Source organism: Podarcis filfolensis (assembly GCF_964270895.1).
Source record: "Podarcis filfolensis genome assembly, chromosome: 8".
Classification (NCBI taxonomy): domain Eukaryota; kingdom Metazoa; phylum Chordata; class Lepidosauria; order Squamata; family Lacertidae; genus Podarcis; species Podarcis filfolensis.
In genome coordinates, this window is record NC_139611.1 from 57,241,285 (window position 1) to 57,264,036 (window position 22,752).

At 46.3% G+C, this 22,752-nt stretch overlaps 2 protein-coding genes and 1 long non-coding RNA gene across 3 annotated transcripts in view; 1 reads left to right on the forward strand and 2 right to left on the reverse strand.

Annotated features, from left to right (window-relative positions):
- LOC310767883 overlaps window positions 1–22,752 on the reverse strand; it is a 936,392-nt gene that overhangs the window by 721,728 nt on the left and 191,912 nt on the right. The window lies entirely within an intron of this gene.
- S100PBP (S100P binding protein) lies at window positions 2,286–8,470 on the forward strand (the record flags this gene model as incomplete). Its single annotated transcript, XM_083625289.1, has 4 exons — window positions 2,286–3,244; window positions 4,525–4,634; window positions 7,441–7,537; window positions 8,080–8,470. The coding sequence occupies 4 exons, from the start codon at window positions 2,286–2,288 to the stop codon at window positions 8,210–8,212; spliced, it is 1,299 nt and encodes a 432-aa protein (XP_083481415.1). The 3' UTR covers window positions 8,213–8,470.
- The window catches only part of FNDC5 (fibronectin type III domain containing 5), a 33,447-nt gene continuing 24,137 nt past the window's right edge, over window positions 13,443–22,752 (reverse strand). Inside the window, exons 5-6 of the mRNA XM_083625372.1 lie at window positions 20,432–20,565; window positions 13,443–18,338 (exon numbers count right to left, since the gene is read on the reverse strand). Coding sequence (XP_083481498.1) covers window positions 18,297–18,338; window positions 20,432–20,565 — 176 coding nt within the window. The 3' untranslated portion in view covers window positions 13,443–18,296. The remainder of the gene's footprint in view (window positions 18,339–20,431; window positions 20,566–22,752) is intronic.

Consider the following 22,752-nt stretch of genomic DNA (forward strand, 5'->3'; position numbering starts at 1 on the left):
TCGGCTCATTGCGGGAAGTCAAGATGGCGGCGGGTGAGTGTGGGAAGCAGCTCTTTCCCTCCGCCGCCGCCGCCGCCGCCCCCCTCTCACCGGGAATAAAGGGGGCCCCGCTGGGGGGTGACGTTGTAGAATGCAGACCTCTTCTTTTGGGAAGGTTTGAGGGGGCGGACTAAGTGGGGAGGGAGCTGGTCTGGGCTTCCGCTCCCTCCCCGCTGCACGGAGTGTACTTGCGGTGCAAGGAGGCGCTCTGAGCCACTGCTCTGGGAAAGGAAGGAGGTTCGAGGCGGCCTGGCCAAGTGCAGGGGAGACCCGTAGTGGGGAGCAGGGGCGGGGAGGCACCGAGGAAGGGAGGCGGGGAGACTCCCTCGCTTTGCAGAAACTGCAAAAAACGAGGCAGGAGTTGGGTTTGTTTTTGTAGCCCAGGTCGTGCTTCGCTTCTGGTGTGCCTAAGGCGGCCGCCCCAATTATCCCCTAGCCCGTCTTTCCAGGGGCTGCCCCCTCTCCACAAAGGGCCATAGATCTGTAGAGTTGGCAGGGGTCCCAAGGGTCATCTAGTCCAACCCTCAGCAACGATGGCCACCCAACCTCTGCTTAAAAACCTCCATTGAAGGAAAACCCACCAGCTTCCCAGGCAGTCCATTCCAATGTCAAGCAGCTGTTACCATCCGCGAGTTCTTAGCGTTTAGTCAGAATCTCCTTTCTTGCAATTAGAATCAGTTGATTTGGGTCCTGCCCTCTGGAGCAGCAGAAGACAAGCTTGCTCCATCTCCCCTTAAGGGTTCCCTGTGCCAGGCTGAGAAAAGGGGTGGTGCTCTATCACTGAACTATGGTCATTTCCCATCATCTAAACAGCAGAATTCAGCAGAGCTGTGTTGCCCAAACAGGCTTTAATGAATTCTAAAGCGCATCTTCATTTTAGTGTAGGGTTGCTATCTTGTTTTGCCAACAGATACAAAGTAACATGAAAGATTAGTGTAACAGTAGCTCATTTGTTCATAAACTGGTGAGGTGCAGATATCCTGGTACATACTGTGGAAACTTTAAATCTCAAAGTAGACTTCCCTAGAGAGCCTCTGCCAGCCAGAGTAAACAATACTGAGCTTGATGGACAAACTGACTGAATTGGTCATTTAAGGCAGGTTCCTCTGTTCCTTTGTAACACAGTTAAAAGTTATCCTGATGTGTTTGTAAACTGTAAAAGTATCAAATCTGAAGGTGACTGAATTTTCTTCGTGTTCCAATTTAATGTTTTAAAATACTTGATTGTTATTGGAAAGTGGCATTGTTTGCACTTTAATAATAATAAATTAATAATAATAAAAAAAATTATTCATACCCCACCCTCCCCGGCCAAGACCGGGCTCAGGGCTGCTAACATCAGGTATAAAAAAAAAGTGAATATGCAGTCTGCAAGTGCACAGGGAGACAAATGAGGTAACATTGCTCCTCCTTACGCCTGCAGTGCTACTGGGAGCTACTAGGGTTGTGTCTGAACATTGGTTTAGTAGTTCCAAACAAATCACAAGCCAGAATTCCGATATAATCGTGTTTGGATGTGAGCTGTATCTTAGATCTCAATAATGCAGGAGTGGGGAAGGGCAAGGTGACTGATCAGTTGCTTACAATGTTTTTTTGCCTCACTTGGAAGCAATCCTCATAGAGAGCAGTAACACTTGCTTTCAAATAAATGTACTTAAAGCTGAAACCTTAATTTTGCAAAGGGTTCAAAGAACCATGTAAAGGTAGATAACTAGTATTCCTATTTACAGGTGATTGTAAAATAGAGTTCTTTTTGAACTCATCTCTGATCTAGCATCTCCAACTCTTTAGCGCTGGACCATGTTGGCTCTTAAATTTACATTTATAAAATGTAAACTTTGGAGTATGCGTAAGAAAAAAGCATACCATTTAACTATCTCTATGAAAATTTCTTTGTTTCATTTTTTTGTCAGCTTTTCTGATTTGTGAGTTAAATAATGTTTTATTAGAACAGCTGTAATGAATCTGAGTGAGACATTTGTTAGGTAGTGTAGTCTTCAGAGGAGAAGAGCAATTGCAGTGGAGTAGATTTCTTCTAGCACAGTTGCAGGGGAAGGAGAGCATGAGATTTCTTCAACTAGCTTCTATTTTGTCCTTTTCTTTCTTGCAGGCAACTGAGAACCACTTTGGCTGAAGGGAAGCCTTGAGTATAGATTTCCCTTGCTTGGCTTCTTCTAGTCTGGAGTGAACATGGTAGCAAAGGGTTACTTTTAAAAAGGAAAGAAAGAATCAGTGCAAGCAGCATCATGGCAAGTAGCACTTTCCGCTCCCGTTTAAATCTAAAAGTCACTTTCTTAAATGATTTAGTTTCCAGGAGCAAGCGGTCCTTCGAAGAGTTTCAAGAGGAGGAGCAACCAGACACAAAGAGACACAAACTCTCCTGCTTGCCTTTTGGTGCACTTGCAGATCCTTCCTCATCAAGCAATAGAATAGCAGTTTCTGCAGTGTGTTCTGTGGCCACCAATGGACAACCTGATGATAGCAACACAGATGACATACTAGATGACAGCTTACTGGAGCCTTCAGATGGGGAACTCTCAGACTTTTCCACTGGACTCACTTCTGAAGCTGAAGATGAACTTTTGTCAGATAGTCAACCACACTGCCCGGAGACCTCAAATTCCATAGCATTTGAACCAGATGCAGAACATGTTGGGATTTTGTGTGCATTAGGATCTTCTAAGCCTTCTGGTACTCTAGATCTAGAGTCTAGAAAAACAGAGCCACTGTCTCCAGCTGACCCTTTAGTCTGTTCAAGTTCTTGCAGAAATGACTTTGAAAGTCCAGAAAGTGGGAGTGACTTGAGCACAGGGTCTCAAAACCAAGCTGGATTTGGTTTGGATTCAAACAGTTCTGTTCTTCCAGAAGCTGTGCCAGTTGCAACAGCTGCCTTGAGTCTGCAAAAAGAGAACAATGTGCCTGGGGTATTGGATAAAGAAGCTGCTCAGGCAGTGGTAGACGATAACTTGGAAAGAGTGAGACAGCTCATGGCAAAACCTGAGAGAGCTGAAGGGCCCTGCAAGGAACAGGCTTTCCTAAATCAAAATGACCTAGGAGAAGAGAGTGCAAACAGCCCACCTCAAGAGGCTGAAGGAGATTTGGATTCTGCTGGCTTGCATGAAGAAGCTGCACCATCCTGTTCCACGTCCATCGGTGATCAAAGAAAGGCATATATGGAAGGTCCCAGCATCAAAGAGCCAAACTGGTCAGCACCGCTTTTCCTGGTGCCTACAGCTAGGCTTGCTTTCTTGAGTCTTGGTGTGCTATACTAAAGCCTGACAGGGCTTTTCATGTATCATTTATTTAATAATAATAATAATAATAATTAGTAATGTTTCCCTTTTCCTTGCACTAGATCAGGCATCCCCAAACTCGGCCCTCCAGATGTTTTGGGACTACAGTTCCCATCATCCCTGACCACTGGTCCTGTTAGCTAGGGATGATGGGAGTTGTAGTCCCAAAACATCTGGAGGGCCGAGTTTGGGAATGCCTGCACTAGATAGAAGCAAGCACACAATTAACTACTGAAAGGGGTTCTTGTGTTGTTTATATGTCCCAAGTTTTCAGGAGAACCAGTGTTTTTAAGAGAACTGAAACCGCTTGACAAACTTCTTTCTTGTTCACCACATAGATTGCTCTGTTTATATTCTTCTATTTCCACCCTTCTCCCTTCTTCCTTCTGCTGCAATGCTCTGTTTCCAGTTTTCCTGCCAAAACATGGAATTCTCAGCCATGGAAGTTGTTGCCCACTTGCTGAGATCTTTGACAGTAATGAGGGCTATAAACCTTTCCGCAAAACCAGGAATTTAATATTCTCAAGAGATCTTGCATATATGTGGTGGTGGTACATGATGCCTACAGTCTTATGATGCCTTACATCTTGCAAATGGAGAGAGCTGTGGAAATGTGTCTTATTTAGATTATGGCATCCATGTAATGCTGCCTTGTGTATAAACTGATTCTGCCTTATTTAATAGTTTATTTATGATATAATTTTTTTATTCTTGAAGATGAGCTAAGCATCCTCTTCCCCACATAATTTTGTTCTTTAACAGATTTACACCAAACTTTACATGGGGTGTTTTAATTTTTGTGAAAACCATTGTGGGAGATTTAATTTTTCAAAAAGTATACCCTCCCAAGCTTGGAACAATTTTTCATTTGTTCAATTTAAAAAGTATGTGCTGCTGAACTGTAAATTAAACTATAAATGGACTCCAAAAGATATGCATTAAAATAGTAAACAAAATTTAATGTTAAAAACAAGTTTATGAAAAGCCAGATGAATAAAATCAATAGCTAAAAGTTTATGCTAAATTATGGATTGAAAGTACCCTTCAGTTATTGCAAGGTGTAAGGAACAACCTCTAAAATCATGCCCTCTAGTCTTAGTGTGCTTAAATTCTCTCAGTAACACATCTTACTTGTCTAGCAGATGGCTTTGCAATTCTTAGCAGTTTTGTCATTGTCTCCCCCATCCTCCAGTCCTGTAAGGTCCCGATGTCGGATATACATTGAAGAGGCAAAACTTGAGTCCAGCAAGAAAAAATACATCAATGCTGTCCTTGCCCATGCTCAGCATGCTGATCTGATAGGTAAGCTGGAGGTGGAATCAAAATTTTTCTGGGGTTCCTTTTTTCTGCTGGCATAAAGTTTTGCCATTGGGTAAGGATTGATTCAGAAAACGTTTCCCCCCCTTCTCTCTCTGCCGGAGCTGGAGACCTGGTGGCATGGAATTTTGTGCAATTAATTTTTGCTTTTGTACCTGCCCCTCAACCTAATTGGGGTGAGACAGGAGTTTTTCACCTGACCTTCCCTCATATTTATTTATTGCATTTATATCTGTCCTTCCTTTATCCTGGCTTTCAGGGGATTACCTTATCTTATTACTGCAAAAAACTCTGTGAGGTAGTTTCACTTAAGAGCGAGCTGAAAGTCTGAGAAGTCTTTGTGGCTGATCAAGGGTTTGAACCCACATCCCTCAAGTCCCCCCCCCCAAAAAAAAATTCTAGCTACTGTGTCCTGACTCTCCTGGGGCAGGCAACTTGCCTTTCTTGCCAAAATATCGTATGGCCATTTTGCTCAGCAGCACTTTTGTGATACTGGATGCCAGTTCTTTCTGCCACAGTGTGCACTGCATTGCAAATTAGTGGTGGGCAGGATGGAGGTCAAGGCAAGGACACAGGTTGTTCTAGATGGCCTTTAGATTCTTCGAGACACTCTCCCTGGAGTTGTAAAGAGGAAGGCAGCCCCCTCTGCCCCCTATCTTCCAATGGTGGTTTATTTATTGGTTTCTTCGGGGGCAAATGAGGAGACCTTTTCAGGAAGACCAGTTATGCTGCTTCTTGCCCAAACTCATTCAGTCTGTCTGTCTGTCTGTCTGTCTCTCTGCACAGGCAATACTAACAAGGTGCTGGGCTGCTTCCAGTGTATGGATTGAGGACACATCATGTGGGCAGAAGGAAAACTCTAATTAGGATCCTATTTTTCTTTTTTCACTGTGCCTTTCAAATTAATAAGCAATGTGTACATTCAGAGTTCTGGCACGTCACACCAAAATTGCTCATGAATGCTACGTGTAATGTGCACAAGCTGTTTGTTTATTAGCACAAACATGTATTATCTTGGGTAGCTTTAGGCATAGACTTGGTGGTCTGGCATGGGAAGGAGAGGCAATCCTAGGCCAGAGCAGGAAGCAAGGCTCTTGGCTGCTGCTCAAAAAGGGGACTCTTTAAGTAGCTCTGAGTTTTGCTATACCAGTCCCACATTCTTCTGATTTTTCCTGTAGGCTTTATGTTGGTGTGTGATTTTTGCCTTGATCACTCTGCAGAACAAACACCTGAGGCACACTTAACATGTTCTGGCTGCATCTGTCATGGAGGTCCAGGGGCACTCCAGGTACATGAGCCTGGAGATGGCTTGAGAGCGGTTTCCCTGTGGCACAGTGCACCAGTAAATGCTAAATGGGAGGGGGAACTAGGGGGGGGGGCTTTCCTGTGCCACTGCCTGGTAAGGACAGGCAGAAAACAGCTGAGTGATGGATTTAACTCCTAAAAGAGGCCCCTCTTACAAGTCAGAACTTAAGCTGCTGTGTGGCTCTCCTGGCAGAGAGCCTCGGAAAATTAGCAAGGACAAAGGATTGCCTCTTGTATGTGCAGGTTGGGTTATGACCATAGATGTTGCACTTCTCCCATGGTATGTGTGAGAAAACAATGCAAGGCCAAAGTCATTCCTGCTTCTTGCCAGCAGGTGGTGCCAGAACACAGTGGAGGAAGTAGAGCACAGCCGAAATGAAGCCAGAGAATGACTTGACTGTGGCTGACTGGGCCTGTTAACCTGTTGTTGTTACCCTGGGCATGCAGCTTCCACTGGCTCTTGGGGACAGTAGGGGGTGGCAGTGACCTCACCAGTCTTCCAGTTGAGCCTTGACTTGGTTTTTAAAACATGGGTGCATTAAAGGTTAGGGCTTACTTCATGCATGGGTGCATTGAATCGGTTATGGGGCTTTTTAAATGCTGGTGAATGTAAACGTGGGAAGCTATTTCAATATCCCAGCTTGTGATAGGGAGGCAAACTCCCGTTGCTAGCAACTCTTTGCAAGTAACCCTAGACACCCTCCGCTTCTGCACAGCCTTCAGGCAACTAAATCATCACTGGTGTTGAAGATATTGTTTGCTCCAGTGAGCCAGGGAGGAGCAGGGTATAGGTTTGTGGAAAGATTTCTTCCTTCCTGCCTTTCCCTGACTGAAATTCTCCGCTCAGGAAATTAGCTTTTACAGGTCATTAGCAGCATAATGGGGCATTTCAAACAGTGCGTCTACAACCTGCTGTCCAGAACACTTCTGAGGCCTCCCTTATCCTGAGTTGGCATGACTCATCCTTATTTGGAAGATCCATTCTAAAGAACAGTGTGTTTCAGTATTTCACAGGAAACTTAATTTGTGCTTCCACAGTAGCCATTTCTTCCCCAAAACTCAACATGCATGTTTAGACCATCACCATAGGATCCTTACATATTTGACTTCCTCTGTGTAATACACTGCCTAGCATAGCGTTCCCCAGTCTGGTGCCCTCCACGTGTTTTGGACTACCAGCACCCAGCAGCCTCAGCCCTACATGGTTCAGCTGTCTGGAGTTGAGAGCCAGAGGGCACCCAGTTGGGGAAAGCTGACCTAGAATGTGGCTAGTGCCAAAGATGCATCTTTTAACTTTATTGAACCTCAGGGGTGGCCTATGTGGTACCCTCTACAGCAGCTTCCATTATCCCTAGCCATTGGCCATAGTGGCTAGAGCTAACAGGAACGGAATTCCAACAACATTTAGAGGGCATTGCATTACCTACCCCTCTGGTACCTGATGCAAACACATTGGGTTGCATTGCCTTGCTCTGCCAAATTTCAGATGAAGTCAATGAGTTGCAGCAGCTGATGTTCACCGTGACTGCTGAAAACCGCTACGGGGAACCCGGATTTGCACACCCAACAGACCTGACCGTAAGGTACTGTGTCACCCTTCATGAAACCAAGGGCAGCAGGACCCCAGTGGCAGGTTTACCTCCCTAAGAAACAGAATAACTTGCCTAAAACTGTTTTCAAGAAGGTAAAAAAGCTGCTGAACGAAGAGTCTTGTGGCACTTTAAAGACTGATGCAATTGTTATAAGCTTTTGTGCACTAGAGTCCTCTTCAGATGCATTAAGTCACAGATACCTGTTTGGGGGGTGGGAATAGCAAACATTGGGGTCAAACAGCATTGAAATGGGAGATAAATGCAGAGTGGTAATTTGCAACCACAGTAGTTGGTGTATGAAACAGGGGAGGACTATTGCTTTCCTATCCTGGTTGGGGGCTTCCCAGATGCCCCTGGCTTACCTCTGTCGGAACAGTGCTGGTCTACATACGGACTGATTCAGCAAGGTGTAGTAGAAGAAAATCTTCCAAAGGACAGATGGGATTCAGGGTGGGTGGGATGGGTGCCTCCTTTGCATTTGCACTTGCTTTACATTGATTTATACTTACTGTTGTTCTACCCCTAACCTGCAGGAACTATGCACAGCGAGCTAAGAGTACAGCCCACAGATGTTCCCTTGACCAGTGGGTCGATAGGAACAACCGCAACCTCCGTCGTTTTGAGAGTGTCCCTGATCGCTTCAGGCGCAGCCCTATCCCAAGCTAGAAGTGTCTCACCATTGAAATTAAGTTGTCTTTTATCTGCGCTTCAAAGTTGATTGTCAGCTTCATTATTATTATTATTATTATTATTTTCAGTTTTTAAGTTAAGGCCAGTTTATAATTTGTTTTTGTTAGAATTTTTTGTTCATCTTGAACTTGTCCTCTGCCAAATGTTTTATATATTTTTGGCATTTTGACGTTTCACCAAGCAGTTTGATACTGTATGCTGTGGCAATTTTTATAAATGCTTGTGCCTTTGAAATATATTGCAGTGTGTTCTCTTTCTTCCTCCCTGCCTCCCAGTGGGTGATTGACTGGTTTGCATGTGCAGCTCAGTTATATGTTTCTGTGCCGTTTTTAGAAGTCTGGAGGTGAATTAAGACATGAAGGGTTACAGGCAAAGCATTCATTTCACATTACACACAAGAGCTTACACATTCAGTTGCCAAGACCTCAAGTAGTGAGAGATGGAGAGGACCTTTAGGGGTGAATGAGAGGTATTATTCTTCCTGTCTGTGAAATGGGTCTTACAGATGGGCTCAGAACAAATCAACGTCCTTCAGTGCTGCATCATTCCCTTAAAGAGGGAACTTGTGTGGTTTATCACATATCAATTTGGAAGCAAAACAGAGCCTCCCAAAAATAAGATAGTGATTTCTGTACATTTGGAGGCAAGCATCAGTTATCTGCTCACTACCACACCAGTGTGATTGCCTGCTGCCCCCAGAAAGAGAATGCTACCACACTCTCAGGCAGACTCTCACTTGTGCAATAATTTTAGCTAAAAAAAGAAACCGCATGTGTTCCTGCTACTCCGGTCTTCGAGGCAAGATCCCACCTCTCCCTCTACCCCTCTCTGCTTGCTAAGGAGCAAGAGGAAGAGATGGGATCTTTTCTGTCATACAGGAAGCTTTGGAGTAGGAGAAATGCATGTTTTCATCCTTTTCAGAGCTTCATAGAATCATAGAATCATAGAGTTGGAAGAGACCACAAGGGCCATCGAGTCCAACCCCCTGCCAAGCAGGAAACACCATCAGAGCACTCCTGACATATGGTTGTCAAGCCTCTGCTTAAAGACCTCCAAAGAAGGAGACTCCATCACACTCCTTGGCAGCAAATTCCACTGTCAAACAGCTCTTACTGTCAGGAAGTTTTTCCTAATGTTTAGGTGGAATCTTCTTTCTTGTAGTTTGGATCCATTGCTCCGTGTCTGCTTCTCTGGAGCAGCAGAAAACAACCTTTCTCCCTCCTCTATGTGACATCCTTTTATATATTTGAACATGGCTATCATATCACCCCTTAACCTCCTCTTCTCCAGGCTAAACATGCCCAGCTCCCTTAGCCGTTCCTCATAAGGCATCGTTTCCAGGCCTTTGACCATTTTGGTTGCCCTCCTCTGGACACGTTCCAGTTTGTCAGTGTCCTTCTTGAACTGTGGTGCCCAGAACTGGACACAGTACTCCAGGTGAGGTCTGACCAGAGCAGAATACAGCGGCACTTTTACTTCCCTTGATCTGGATGCTATACTCCTATTCAGGGAGCTTTGGATGAGACTCGCCTCTCTCCAGCAAGTACAGGTTTCGAGTGAAGGGTAAATCTTCACCGGGGAACGGGAGGTATAAGAAAAAAAATGTCCCTTTTGCCTTCCCTGCTTCTAAAGTTGTCAATCCCCAAGACTCATGCCCTCCCACGCACCTCGGCCTGAACAAGATCACTGTTCCAGACTGGCTTGAACACTGAAGACAAGCACCTCCTGCAAGATTTTGTTTTAGGTTCAACTCGTGGGACACTTTGTAGGTGTGTGCAGTGTGCTGGCCTTTTGTATCATTGAACAACTCTGAAGCTTGTTTTTTAAAAGTGTTGGACAAACCCAAGAAAAGGGTTGGTCTGTTGGTAGCTAACAGCCAACATAGCTTTGCAAGGAATGCCCCTTCATAATGAGGAAGAGGGGAGACAGAGAAGGTGTTTTGACTTTTCTACCTCCAGTATCAAAAGGAAATGTGAATTTTTAAAGTACAGGATGAAGGAGCAGGAAAAAATAATTGCAATGAGGGAGTGTGAAAGAGAGCAGTTTGTTGCTCTGCCCAAAACTGCCACTGCTGTGACAGTTTTGCAACTAGTGCCTTGTGCAGGAGGAGACCTGGAAGTCAATTGTCCTTTTAAGGAACAAAGGCAGAGGTGTTGAACTTCAGTCATCCTCTGACAAAAAGCTTCTAAGGAGGACTGTGTGTGTTTTCAAACATCTTGGGATATTTCTAGGGCAACTGTCACAGTCTAATTGTTTGCTAGAAATTAGTCTCTCCCCCCCCGCCCCCCCCCGCTCCCTGCAAACAGTCTGTGAAGCTTTTACTGTGCTGTATGGCAAAGCATTTTCTTGAGTCCTTTTGGAATCAATTGCATAAAGCCTGAATCAATGGAGAGTGCATCAGGGCCCGGTCTTGGTGTGTGGGTACTTTTAAGTATATTTTGTTGGGAGTTGCCCAGAGTGGTTGGGGCAACCTAGTCAAATGGGCGTCATATAAATAATAAAATAATAACAATAATGAAGCATTTGGGTCCCCACAGATGAGTGCCAGAGTAGAACCACAGAACACCTGCGATACTGAATGCCCCTGTGTACATCCTAAGTGCATTTTGGCCACCACTGGGACCTACACAGGTTGACAAGGGGTGTCTATCTTTCATGTCAGCACAGCTCTCTAGGCAGGAAATTGAGCTTTGCATCTTTGAGTTATTGCAAACCGATGGTTAAAAGCAATAAATGAGGCACCAGCTTGCAAATGAAGTCCCCGTATTGTGCGAGTTCACTCCTTCATTGCATTCACATGCGCTCCTAAAGCTGGAAGTAGGCGGCGAATTCTAATGATGTAATTTGCACTACAGCTGGAAATGGGACAGAAAATCACTCACAGCTGAAATCTGGATTTCCCACCTGCCAAGACATTTAATTGGATGTCCATTCTGAACTGGAGCTTGGCAATTGTTGGAAACAAATGTGGGGCAGGGGAGAGAGATTACCATTTTCCATGGAGTGTTATGTTGTAGTCAATCTGGTACATAGACCCTTATTCGAACAACAATCGACAGCGGATCCCAAGGGTTTCAGGCAGGGGTCTTTAGACTCTACTTGGAGACTGAACCTGGGACATTCCACGTATGGTGCAAGTCCTCTGCCATGATCCCTTACAAACCATTCCTGTGGTTCAGTCCATACTCTTCTCAAATAATGCAGTACCACCTTGGATCTCATTTTAATGCATTTTATCTCTGTCCTCCTGAAATCTCCCCACATACAGCCAGCTCTGTTGTATCCTACAGCATGTTCTGATTGCGTCTCTGCTTTAAAGATCTGCTTTAAAGAGAGTCTGAGGGTGCTTTTTGATCGCTTGACAGTCATCTCTCTGAAGCGTGGAATTGCTTTCAGCCTGTGTTTGTTTCTTCTCTTGCTAATGGCATTTATTGCCGCACATTTTAAAAGGCTGCAATTACAGGGGATAATGATATCACGCACATACTCATATGCACACCCCAACACTTTACCACTCGCAGGATGCCAATTTGGATGCTGAACGTGGAAAGGGTAGGTGAGTCTCGACATCCATTTTCCCACTTTAGGTTCTAGTTGTGGGAGGGGAAGCTGTACTGCTTTAAGGTGTGTCAGACCTGTGCAGAAGTCCTGACAAGAAGTCCAAAAGGCATGTGGTGGATGATGTGCCAGATTGGGACTTCCCAAGTCATACTATGCTGTCCAGGGGGACGGAAACACTGTAATATGGAGGGCATACTCTAGGAGGTCTGGAAGTAAGACCCATCAGTGGACCCACTAGCTCAGTGATGGCCAAACTTGGCCCTCCAGCTGTTTTGGGACTACAGTTCCCATCATCCCTGACCACTGGTCCTGTTAGCTAGGGATGTTGGGAGTTGTAGTCCCAAAACAGCTGGAGGGCCAAGTTTGGCCATCACTGCCCTAGCTGCTGTGGCTAACCTTTGACCACCAGATGTTGCAGGACCAGATGCCATCGTTCTTAACCATTGGCCATGCTGTCTGGGGTGGATGGGTGATGTAGCCCAATGACACCTGGAGGACCACAGGTTTGCCTCAGCATCCCCCTTGCTGCTCTTTATTTTCTCCCCCTCCTGCCTTCACCTGTTCCCAATGAGCCATGGGAGATCCTGCCCTCCCCCTTCCGCAGTATGTCCTAAAAGAGGTGGGGGGAAGCCATGGTACTGGGAAGATCAGAGACAGCGTCTTGTCTCTTTTGTGCTGCTCCTAGCTTCTGGGGCCTCTGAGTGAAGTCACAACCCCGTGCCCCTTTCTCCAGCTCCCCTCTGGGGTGTAGAGGAAGTGAGAGGTGAGCTCCTGCTTTGTAGCCCTGCTCGCAGCCTTTTTGGCAGACAAGCAGGAAATTAAGATGGCTGTTGGCGGGCCCTCTACTGGCCCAACCCAACCAACACCTGGCACTGGCCATGAAAGGATGTGATCAGGGAAGTCGCTGTGCAGCCCTTGGAACACAAGGGGCACACACACCAGTGGAAACTCGGTACCACAAATAGAGCACAGAGAAGTAGCCAAATTAGGTTGAATGTCCACTGCTTGCTCAGGAGTCCAGCTGGAAGGAGGCTCTCCTTTAGCAGCCAAATATGGAGTGCTAAATCAAACCACAGTCCCAAACTACTTTCACTCCCTCTGCGGGTGGGGCCTGAGAAACAGCTGAGTATCATGGGAGCAAACTGTAGTATCCTAATAACTAGAGCAATATCAAACCTGTGGGGAATGTCTTACATGGGGAGATAACTCACTTGGGATGGAGTTCAGATTATGGGTATGTTTGAAATGCTTCCCCATCTCAAAAATTGTGCCTCTGTGGGAAGTGAACATATCAGAGAGCGAAGTTCTAGGCTAGCCCTGAAAAGCTACATTTCTATGTGCAGGGAGTTGTTTTTGTTTTAGTGCAGGAAGCCTCCCTTGCTACTTGCTAACTCAAACTGTACGATCCGAAGAACTCCTGTACAAGGTGTTACTGTGTGCTTACTTTGGGAAAGTCTCATCCCACGAACCTGCCATTTCAGTAAATGAACCCTTCGAAATCTGGCTAAGAAAGCTCCCATCTCCCCATGCAAAAAAACCCCAAACAAACCCCAATATATGATGTTTTTCACAAGGCCAGACTGAGGATCGGCGACCTTTTGAAATGTCGATCTCTTTACACTCAAAGGAGATGTTCCTGTCACTGTACATTTAAAAACATGGTTTATTGCTCAAAACTGTTATCACAGGTAACAACCTTTCTGTGTCTAACAAGGCAGACAATCTGCTCTCGGCCATCGTTTTGGCAAGAACTGAGGGGAGTGAGGCCTTTCCTCTGTTTTGCAACACATTGTGAGTAGCTGTTAATTAGGTGGTTCTGGACAACAACTCCCATTAGCCCCTGTCAGCCCAGCTGCGTCCCTGGCGTCCTCAGCACTCTACAGCCAGCATGATGGAAATTGTAGTCCAAAACCTCTGGAAAGCACCAGGGTGGTGCGGGATGCCATCTGCCGGCACCTTGTGTGGAAGTCGATGGGAGGGGCTGGTTGCAAGTGGCTTTGCGTGGATGTTGGAAGCTTTAGAGCAGGCGCTGACTTAGTCACCGATGAGAAGAGACACAATTTTGAAGAGGCACATTAACACCATGACAGAAACTGAAGCAACTAGACTTCTCCACCTGCAGATGAGCAGGCCCTTCCTGAGCTCAGTGAAGGCAGAGATGAGGGGGACTGAGGAGGGCCTGGAAGCAGGAAAAACACAGCAATGCAAAAAAAAGGAGGCGGTCATGATGTCATCATGGAGACATCATCTCTAGGAACACTACCTAGCATTGATACCATGCTTTAGAGAGACCAAAGCACTTTGTCAGACTTGTTATCTCCACAGTCCTTACAGCAGCCCTGCAAAGTGGGCTTGAAGAGCCTTGCTGGATGGTTCCAGGGTGGGTCCATGCAGGACAGCAGCCTGTCTCTCACTGTGAGCCAGCAAAAAGCCCCTGAGAAGCCCCAAAGCAGGGTATGAGCAGAACAGCCTCTCTCTCTTTCCCCTGACAAGCAGGCATTAAGTGATGCACACCGTCTCAACCTTGGGATTCCCAATTTATTCTCTACTAAAAGGCCAGTATTATCCCTATGCAACCAATTAGAGGTTGAGGGGAAGGATAGTGAGCTAGCTGCTAGTGTCTTGTTCAAGCCAGACACAGAGTTTGTGACTGAAGAAAAATCTGAAGCAGAGATCGGAGTCTGACTGACTCCTTTTTCTTCCTTTCTTCTTCCTTGTCTCCTGTGCCTTGAGCCTGACATGCAGACATTTAGCAAGTGGAATGGATTCCCTGGCTTTATCAGTGTGCCAAGAAATAATACATCCCTTATTAATTTGGGTACGCGGAGTGGGGGCAGGGTTATTGTTACATGCACAGGAGCAGGGCCAGGGAAGACAGTGGCATCCCAACCTGTGGTCCCAGCTCTGTCTGGTAATCACTATGCATACAAGCCCTCCTCCTTCCCTTCCTCCTGGCTAGTTTGCACATAAAACACTAATCCATCGTTTGTTTAAGAAACAGTTAACTGTGAGTTAACCCACAGATGATCCTCCAAACCATGATTTGTTCCTTCAAAGTTTAGTATGTTTTCCACCCGCTCTTGCCTCACACCTTTGTAACTTGCCACATGTCTGAGTGATGGGGCAAAGCAAACCATGATTAAGGACGGGTCCTGGGTGTGCACATAACACCAAAGCCATGGTTAAAACTATTCAAGGCTTGTAAGCAAACACCCATGGTTTGCTGGTAGTTGACCAACATTAAGTTGCTTGGCAAGATTAGGATGGTCAAGCAAAAACCAAGGTTAATAATGTATCGTTTAATAAATTGTGGCTTAGTGTTATGTGTGAACCAGGCCAACTGTGGAACCGAACTCCCCTGATAGGCCAGTTATTGAGCTCAGCAGAGGAGGAATTAAACCTCAGACCAAGCCAACTTGGCATTTTGATTGAGCAATCAGAAGCCTATCTCTTCTCCCAGTGTGGATGCAAGGCTTCCTGGAGCAACATGCAGAGGGCTTAATACTGAAGCACAACAGGGGAATCTTCCTCCTGCTCCTCCCTTATCACCTTCCACAGCATTGCCACATGCACAGATCTGTCCACTTTCAACTATGAAAAACTTATTAATTGCAGAAAATTGTCCACCACTTCTCCCACCTTTCTGTCAGGAAAAACCAAGGCAGAAATCTGGCAATTTGATTAACCCTAGGGGCAAGAAAGAAATAATGGAAAAGAGAATCTAGGATATGCCTTGCCCTTATTATACTGTGGGTGAGATGACTACCCTACAGCACATAAGATGGGTTTGGGGTCAGAACTCAAAATGAGGCAAGTTTTTTGAAATCCCAGTTGGTGAACTCGTATGGCTTCCTACACACAAGAACTGTGCCTGGTTTTTTAGTCTAGCTCCCCCTGCTACATGCATTGATCATGCACATATTCCTGGTGCATATCACATTCAAATCCTTGCTCAGCAATGAAGGATACTTGGAGGCCCTGGGTGTGTCACAGCTTAACCTACCTCACAGGGTTGTTGTGAGGCCAAAATACTGCTCTGAGAAAGGAAAGGTCAGGTTCAAGTAAGTGAACCAAATTGATGATTCTCACATTTTGATTTTGTAGAAGACATTTTTAAGGGATTAAAAAAAGTAAGTCTCGTTGATAAGACACAATAAGGCAGTGATGCTAAGTAATGACAAAATTCATAATTTACAGCCCCCTTAAAAACAACCACAGCCCACCCCCTAAATCCAACAGCATCCATAAAGGAGGACGAACCACCTTGAGCTTTTGCTGGACAGTTGGAGTGAGTTTCTACATGGAGTTTTTCCCTCTCCAAGCAATTTCAGCTCCTGTCTGAGAGGCTTTGGCCTCCGTGGCCTCTCATGCACTGAAAAGCAGTGCAGTCGCCCTGGACACTGCACTTCAAGGGATGCCACAACAGTACTGTAGAAATGAGTGCAAGAGGTGGGGGGTGCCAAATTTTAGCATTGCACAGGGTGCCACTGAAATTTGAGAGCCCCAAATCCACCCCTGCACTGACAAAGTTGCTGGGATGACTTGCAGAGCAGCCATCCCATGTTGGTGCGAGGCTCCCCTATACAAAGGTGCTTGACTTTGCATCAAGCAATCTTGGCACAATGCGAATTAAATTGGTGTGTTTGTTTGTTTTCAAGGATCGAAGTGTAGCTGCTTTGGCACACTGTGGGCGGATTACATCAGACCCGGCTAAGAAGAAATGGTTTGATAAGCACAGATCCGAAGAGCAGATTACAACAGGTTTCACAGCCATTTCCTGCTTTCCAGGGAACCCCTGGGAATCGTAGTTGGCATCTATCAATTTTGGTGATGATGGGCCTTGGCATCGGCAACAGATAATTCCCTGCACTAAAACTAGAGGGTCATCCAGTAAAAGTGACAGTGATTTTAGCAGAGGGGAAAGAAAGCAGGGCTTCTTCACACAGAAGATAATTCACTCCAGGCATCTGCTAATGGTGGTCACCATCTTTCATCACCTTAGTTAAGGACTGGGGGAATCCATGGAGGGGCCAAGCTGTCACTGGTGATTAGCTTTACAGGCATAAAATCAATCCCCCATGTCCACAGGCAGGACTAGCTACAAGGGGCCAGCAAGAGAGGAGGGCCACCACCACAGTTGTGCCCTGCTTGTGGGCTTCTTAATTGGCTCCGGGCTGCCCACAACTGGAAAGTGAATTCCCAACTAGGTAGCCCAGGGACTTGGGACATGTTGGCTGATGGCAGATCCCATCAGCCCCTGCAGCCAGCCTGCCCATCCATCAGGGATAGCGGGAGTTGTAGTCAGTAGCATCTAGAGGGCCACAGGTTCCCTACCCGTAAGACCACACCTCAGGCCTGGCTCAGCAAGGTTCTTCTTAATTTGTATAATCTCCAGCTCCTCACCAAACTAGTATTCCCAGGATTCTTTGGAAAAACCATAACAATAAAGTGGAATAAAACCAAAACAAGTTTGCAGCCTAGATGGGGCTCACCCTGGGAGAAAAACACCAGATGTTTCCACCATTCTTGTCTATAGTCGTCGTCAGATCTCTTTGCTGTTCTACAGAACTGGAAGATTTGGGGTTAGGTTTGTTTTTGTTTTTTGCATTCTCTGTTGGTTATCCAGTTGGAGAAACAACATTAAATATACACCAAAACTTGGGGGGAAATAAGAAACTCACAACTGCTCAAAGTAACTTATAATAAGCAGCTAGCGGAGTCCTGAGAGTCCAGGTGGAAAAATGTGTGCTTCTGGTTTCTTTGTCTCTTTGTTTAAAGCAGCCTTCACTAACCTAATGCCCACCAGCTGTTTGGGACGACAGCTCACTTTGTTGGCTAGCTGGGACTGATGGGACTTGTAGTCCAAAATAGCTGGTAGGCACCAGATTGCCAGAGACTGTATTAAAGACACAAAATTGAATGCCTGCAAACAGTTGTTTCTACTTAAAGCACAAATGGCAATACGTCTGCGTGGGATTCCTAGCCAAAGTCATTGGTTTGGTCTGTGGTCAGAGGGGACAGAGCGTTCTCCAGCGTTGTCACGAAGAGATGGATGCAGTCGTGTCTGGAATCCAGGATAGCATTTCCTACTGAAAAACTGAGCTGTGGTAAGAAGAAAGCAAACCAGGAATGAGCTGGAGCATTTCCCAAGAGACGAATGTTTCAGGACAAGACAGAGACAGACGGTCAAGGTGAAAGATGACGCTCCTCCTAGCCCCACCAGCAAATGCCCATTTGTTGGTGTGTGGGACACAGCCTAGTTCAAAGTATGCTGTAGCTCAGTACATTACCGAGTTTCTTTTCTATCCCACATGGAGATGGGCTTGTTGGGTTTTTTCCTCCAGGGTATGGAAGGAAAGGCTTGTGCTACAGTCTGCAGCAGCTGAACAGAACTCTTTCCAAACAGCTCTGAAAACCTTTCACTTCCCCAGTTGCCAAATCTTGGAGGGAGGGAGGGAAAGAGACAGAGAAGGAGAAACGGAGTCCATCCATCAGGCTGTCATGCTTCAATGATATTCACTGAGGGCTTGTTTTTTGGAAACTAGAGGAGAGAGAGAAAAAAAGAGAGAAATATAAGGTACCCAGGAATGTGAAGTCAATACACCCTGGGGGAAATGGAGAATCTGTAGTCTTAGGGCTGGAGGTGAAGCTAGGATTAAACAGATGGTGTGTATTTCACTTCCATCTGAAATACAAGGAATAAGCAATCAATCCACCTTTCACACTAAATCTGTATAAATCAGTGTTTGCCAACCTGGTGCCCTCCAGCAATTCTGATGGAAGCTGTGGTCCAAAATTAACTGGGGAAGGCCACTATAGTTAATAACTATAATTCTGAAGAAAAAGTGTTTCTTTTGTTTTGGGATGTTGCATGCATCTGAACAAACGCCATCTTTGAAGGAGCATTTCCCCTATTTCTCTCTTGGGGGGGGGGGTGAGAGAGAGAGAGAGACTCTTCCAAAGACTTATAAGTGTTATTTGTTAATAGATTTATACCCTCCTGTTCTGAAGATTTTTCTTTCCCAGGGCAGCTTTACAACATACAGTCAAGCCAAAGCAAAATGCAATCAATAAAAAAACTCTTGATTCAGCATTTTAGCACCAGACCAGAAAGACTGGGTGAAGCTCACCAGTTGTGTCAATGGGGCATTCATGTGAACCCCCCCCCCCCCCGGAGCTGCCATGAGAAAGTATCTCCCTTTCTGACTTCCTTTGGAAACACCTGGAGTTGTGCAATTGTCATTGTCCCTTTGATTAACACACTGAGGTTTTCCAATATGGCGGGGGGCCCTTATGTGTCCTTAAGTGACTTTTTCTGCTACTGAAGAGACTGTCGCTGTGGCATGAATAATTCCTTCAACAGCAGAGTTAGCAGAACATGAAGGAGGTTTGTCAAAAGTTGATGCAGGGTCATGGCTGGCAAGGGCAAATACGGCACCGGGAAGCTGGAAGCATCATCATGATTAGTAGAGGTGAAGAAGATTTTATGAAGTTTGGTCCATTAGAGGCAAACCCTAACCCTTGGTTGGCATTGGCCTTTGACAGCATCCCTCACCCTACCTGGTGGATATCCCAAGCTCCTTCCTTGAGTCTCACTTTCTGTTTTTGAAAACCTGAGTGTCTCTCTAGCTCTGTTCTTTCCAGAAATAAAATGGAAACGGTGCCAGAAGCCTTTGAACTGATTGCTCAGGGAAATGTTAACCCCTCCAGGGTTCTGGCCAGTGCCTACAGAAGCACTGAACTGAGATAACTGACTTGGCACATATTGGCCAGTCCACCTAGGAGCTGGATGTGAGGGTTTGTATATTGTGTCGGGCTGTGGTCTTGTTGGTGTCCGCCCAGCTGCCTCCCTGACTGAGCTGTCAAAGGTGGTCTCTGGTGTGGTGTGGAGACTCCCAGGACACTAGCTTTGGGGGTCTTCAATATCCATGTCAATACTGCCTTGTCTGGGCTAGCTCAGGACTTGATGGCTGCTGCGACAACCAGGGGGGCTGTCTCAGCACATCATGCACTTGACATACTGCAAGCCATACTCTAAATATAGTTTTTACTTTAGAGAGATGGAGAAGGATCCAACGGGTGTTTTTTTGGGGGGGGCTGTTGATTATCACCTGGTTGTTATGGGTAAGGTTTTGCTGTGACTTAGGTCCAGCCCACCCATGAGGCAGGGTGAAGGAGCCACCTCGGGTGGCAGAAACCCCTGAAGCAGCTCCCCTGTGGGCACACAGCTCGCTCCACCACCTCTGCCAACATCGGTGTCGATTTCCAGAAAGATCTTGAGAGATCTCACTGAAATCTCGCAAGATATTGAGATCTCACATAGTGCGACTATCGCCCCAAGCAAATTAAACAGAGACAAAAAAGCAGGAAGCAGACACGCCCCCCCAAGGCGAATACATCTCAATTTAAAAGTAAAACTTTAAACTCAATTTAAAATTAAAAAAACCAGAAGGGGCATGGGACCTTGGCAGCCACCAGGGTATTTTTGAGGCTGCCATGGTGCCCGTGGGCAGCACTGGGCTGGCTGTGTGTTCAGAGGCAGAACATGGACTTTCAGCTCCAGTCAAAGCAAAGGCTACTTTTAGAGAGGTTGGTTGCCTTGCCTCTCCCTCCCCAATTCCTGGCCCTTCTCACCTTGCTACGCAGGAGGCCCCCGCTCTGGTGTTCGGGGGTGCTGTTTTCTGAGGTGCTCTTGGTTTTCTCCTTGTTGTTATTTGGTTCGTTGTCTTTGATGATGTCGTACTGCCTGCAGAACAGGGCGATCACCCCTGAGGGGGAGAAAAAGCATCACAGGTCCCTCTGCCTTCCAGAAGGGCAACCAGGAGTATCGCCTGAGCACCATTTGTTCCTGCGGCAAACCGTGAACCGCCTGGGGCCATGCCCAAGGAGCTGTGGCTGACTCAGCTCCCTTAACCAGGCCAAGGTCTGCAAGGAAGTGAGTGCAGCTGCAAATAAAAGGTAGTGTCTGCCAGCTCCCATCTCACCCCAATCCGTCCTGAAGTTTAACTACATGGAACTGTATTTGTGCAGAATGTTCCATGTCATTCCTTAGTTGTCTCCTCATTAAAAATGTAGACCTATCTCCCCCAACCTGGTGCCCACCAGATGTTTTGAACTACCACTCCCAACAGCCACAGCAGCACAGCCGTATGATGCTGGGGCTGAAGGGGACTGTAGTCCAAAGCACCGGGAGGGCACAAGGTTGACGAAGGCTGCTTCAGACCTTCTCAGGCTGTCTCTTTGGTGTTATTCTGTCACGGTCTATTATTGGCATTTGTACATATTTTTATATCACAACTGAAGAAACAAACATTATTCCTCCCCATCAACTGAAAACAAAATAACTGGGACAGGCATGATGGTGACGGAAGTGTTATAAAATATCAACCACATTAGAGGGAGTGAATATGAGGGAAATTATTCACTCCCTCTATCTCAGGCTGTTTTGTGGAGTCTTTAGGGTTCTGTCAACATTTCTGATAAAGTTAATTATTGGCAGATTAAAAGCAACCAAAACACAGCAAATATGAACGTTCCATGGCATCACAGCAGCTCAACCAATAGCACCAGAGGCTTCGTGGCCACAAGGGATAATACAGCAAAGGCTCTCCAGATAGCTAATATCTATAGTTGCTCAGCTTGCACCAGTGAGTTGCCCATCGGGATAGACTAGCAGTAGCCAATATGGTTGCCCTCCCAGCCACCCGATTATAGGCCATGCTGTCTGGGGATGATGGGAGTTGTAGTCCACTGCCTACCTGATATACGTATATGCTCCGGAGGAATGATTTCAGGTGGCAAGTCAGAGGGTGGGCTGGCTGACCTCAAAGGTTACACAATGCTGTTTTAAGCAAAGTAGTTTTGGAGCGTCACTTGTGTGAAGGGGCTGGAAGGCAGCACTGTCTGCTAGCAAGCAAAAAGCAGGTGTCTGTTTGGCAGGGCACACACGCAAGGGTGGGGAGGACAGTGGAAAATTCCTTCATCTCAGAATCCAGGCTGGGCACCGGTGACAAATGGAGGGGATGGCAGCATTTCCCACAACAGCCTCCGTGCTTTAGTGTGCTTGAATTGGCAGGCTTTCTGCTTGCGCGTTGCAAACACGATGTGACGGCTGTAGCAGGAAAGGGCAGCAGTGCAAATGACCCATCTCTGCCCCCGTAACACGCTCCGAAAAGAGGACACGTTTCTACGCTCTTGGTAAAGACTGGATTCAAGAGGAAATGCTGGCTTGTGCTTGTAACCGAGGCCTTGGTGCTGGTTCTCCTCTTTGAGGAAGGCTTTTTTGGAGAGATTAACATGGCCAAATCATCAGCCCTGCAACTCAGTTCAGGGGATAGAGCAGCCTTCCTCACCCTGCTGCATCAGGTCAGATTCCCTGGCCTACAATTCCCATCAGACCCAACAGGCGTCACATGATGCTAGGACTGATGGGAGCTGTAGTCCAAGACCAGGTTGCACCAAGATTGTGTAGGATCAGCTCAAAACATCCCTGCAAAAGTGGAGCATTGTGTTCAGAGAATCAGAGAATCCTAACGTTGGAAGGGACCACGAGGGTCATCTGGTCCAACCCTCTGCAATGCAGGAGTCTCTTGGCCCAACATGGGGCTCAAACCCACAACCCTGAGATTAAGAGTCTCGTGTTCTACCAGCTGAGCTATCCAGGGAAGTATTCCATTCCAATAAGCATGTTCCCTCCCATGAAATTCATGCAGATGCCTGTCAGCTCTGGATTGAAGTGATGGTGAGCCAGCCTGGAAGCCAGACCATCTCATTCGAAAACCCCTATAATACCAAATAAGTGGAAGGCTGATAGGAATGGAAGGGGGATTTGTTCCTTCTGCCTAAGCTCTCAACATAAAGCAATTAATAAGTTACTGCAGAATATGTCAGCTTGCAAAGCTACTTCTGTAGGGCTGGCTGTTCAACAGCTTTGTTTTGTACCCCTCTGTGCACAT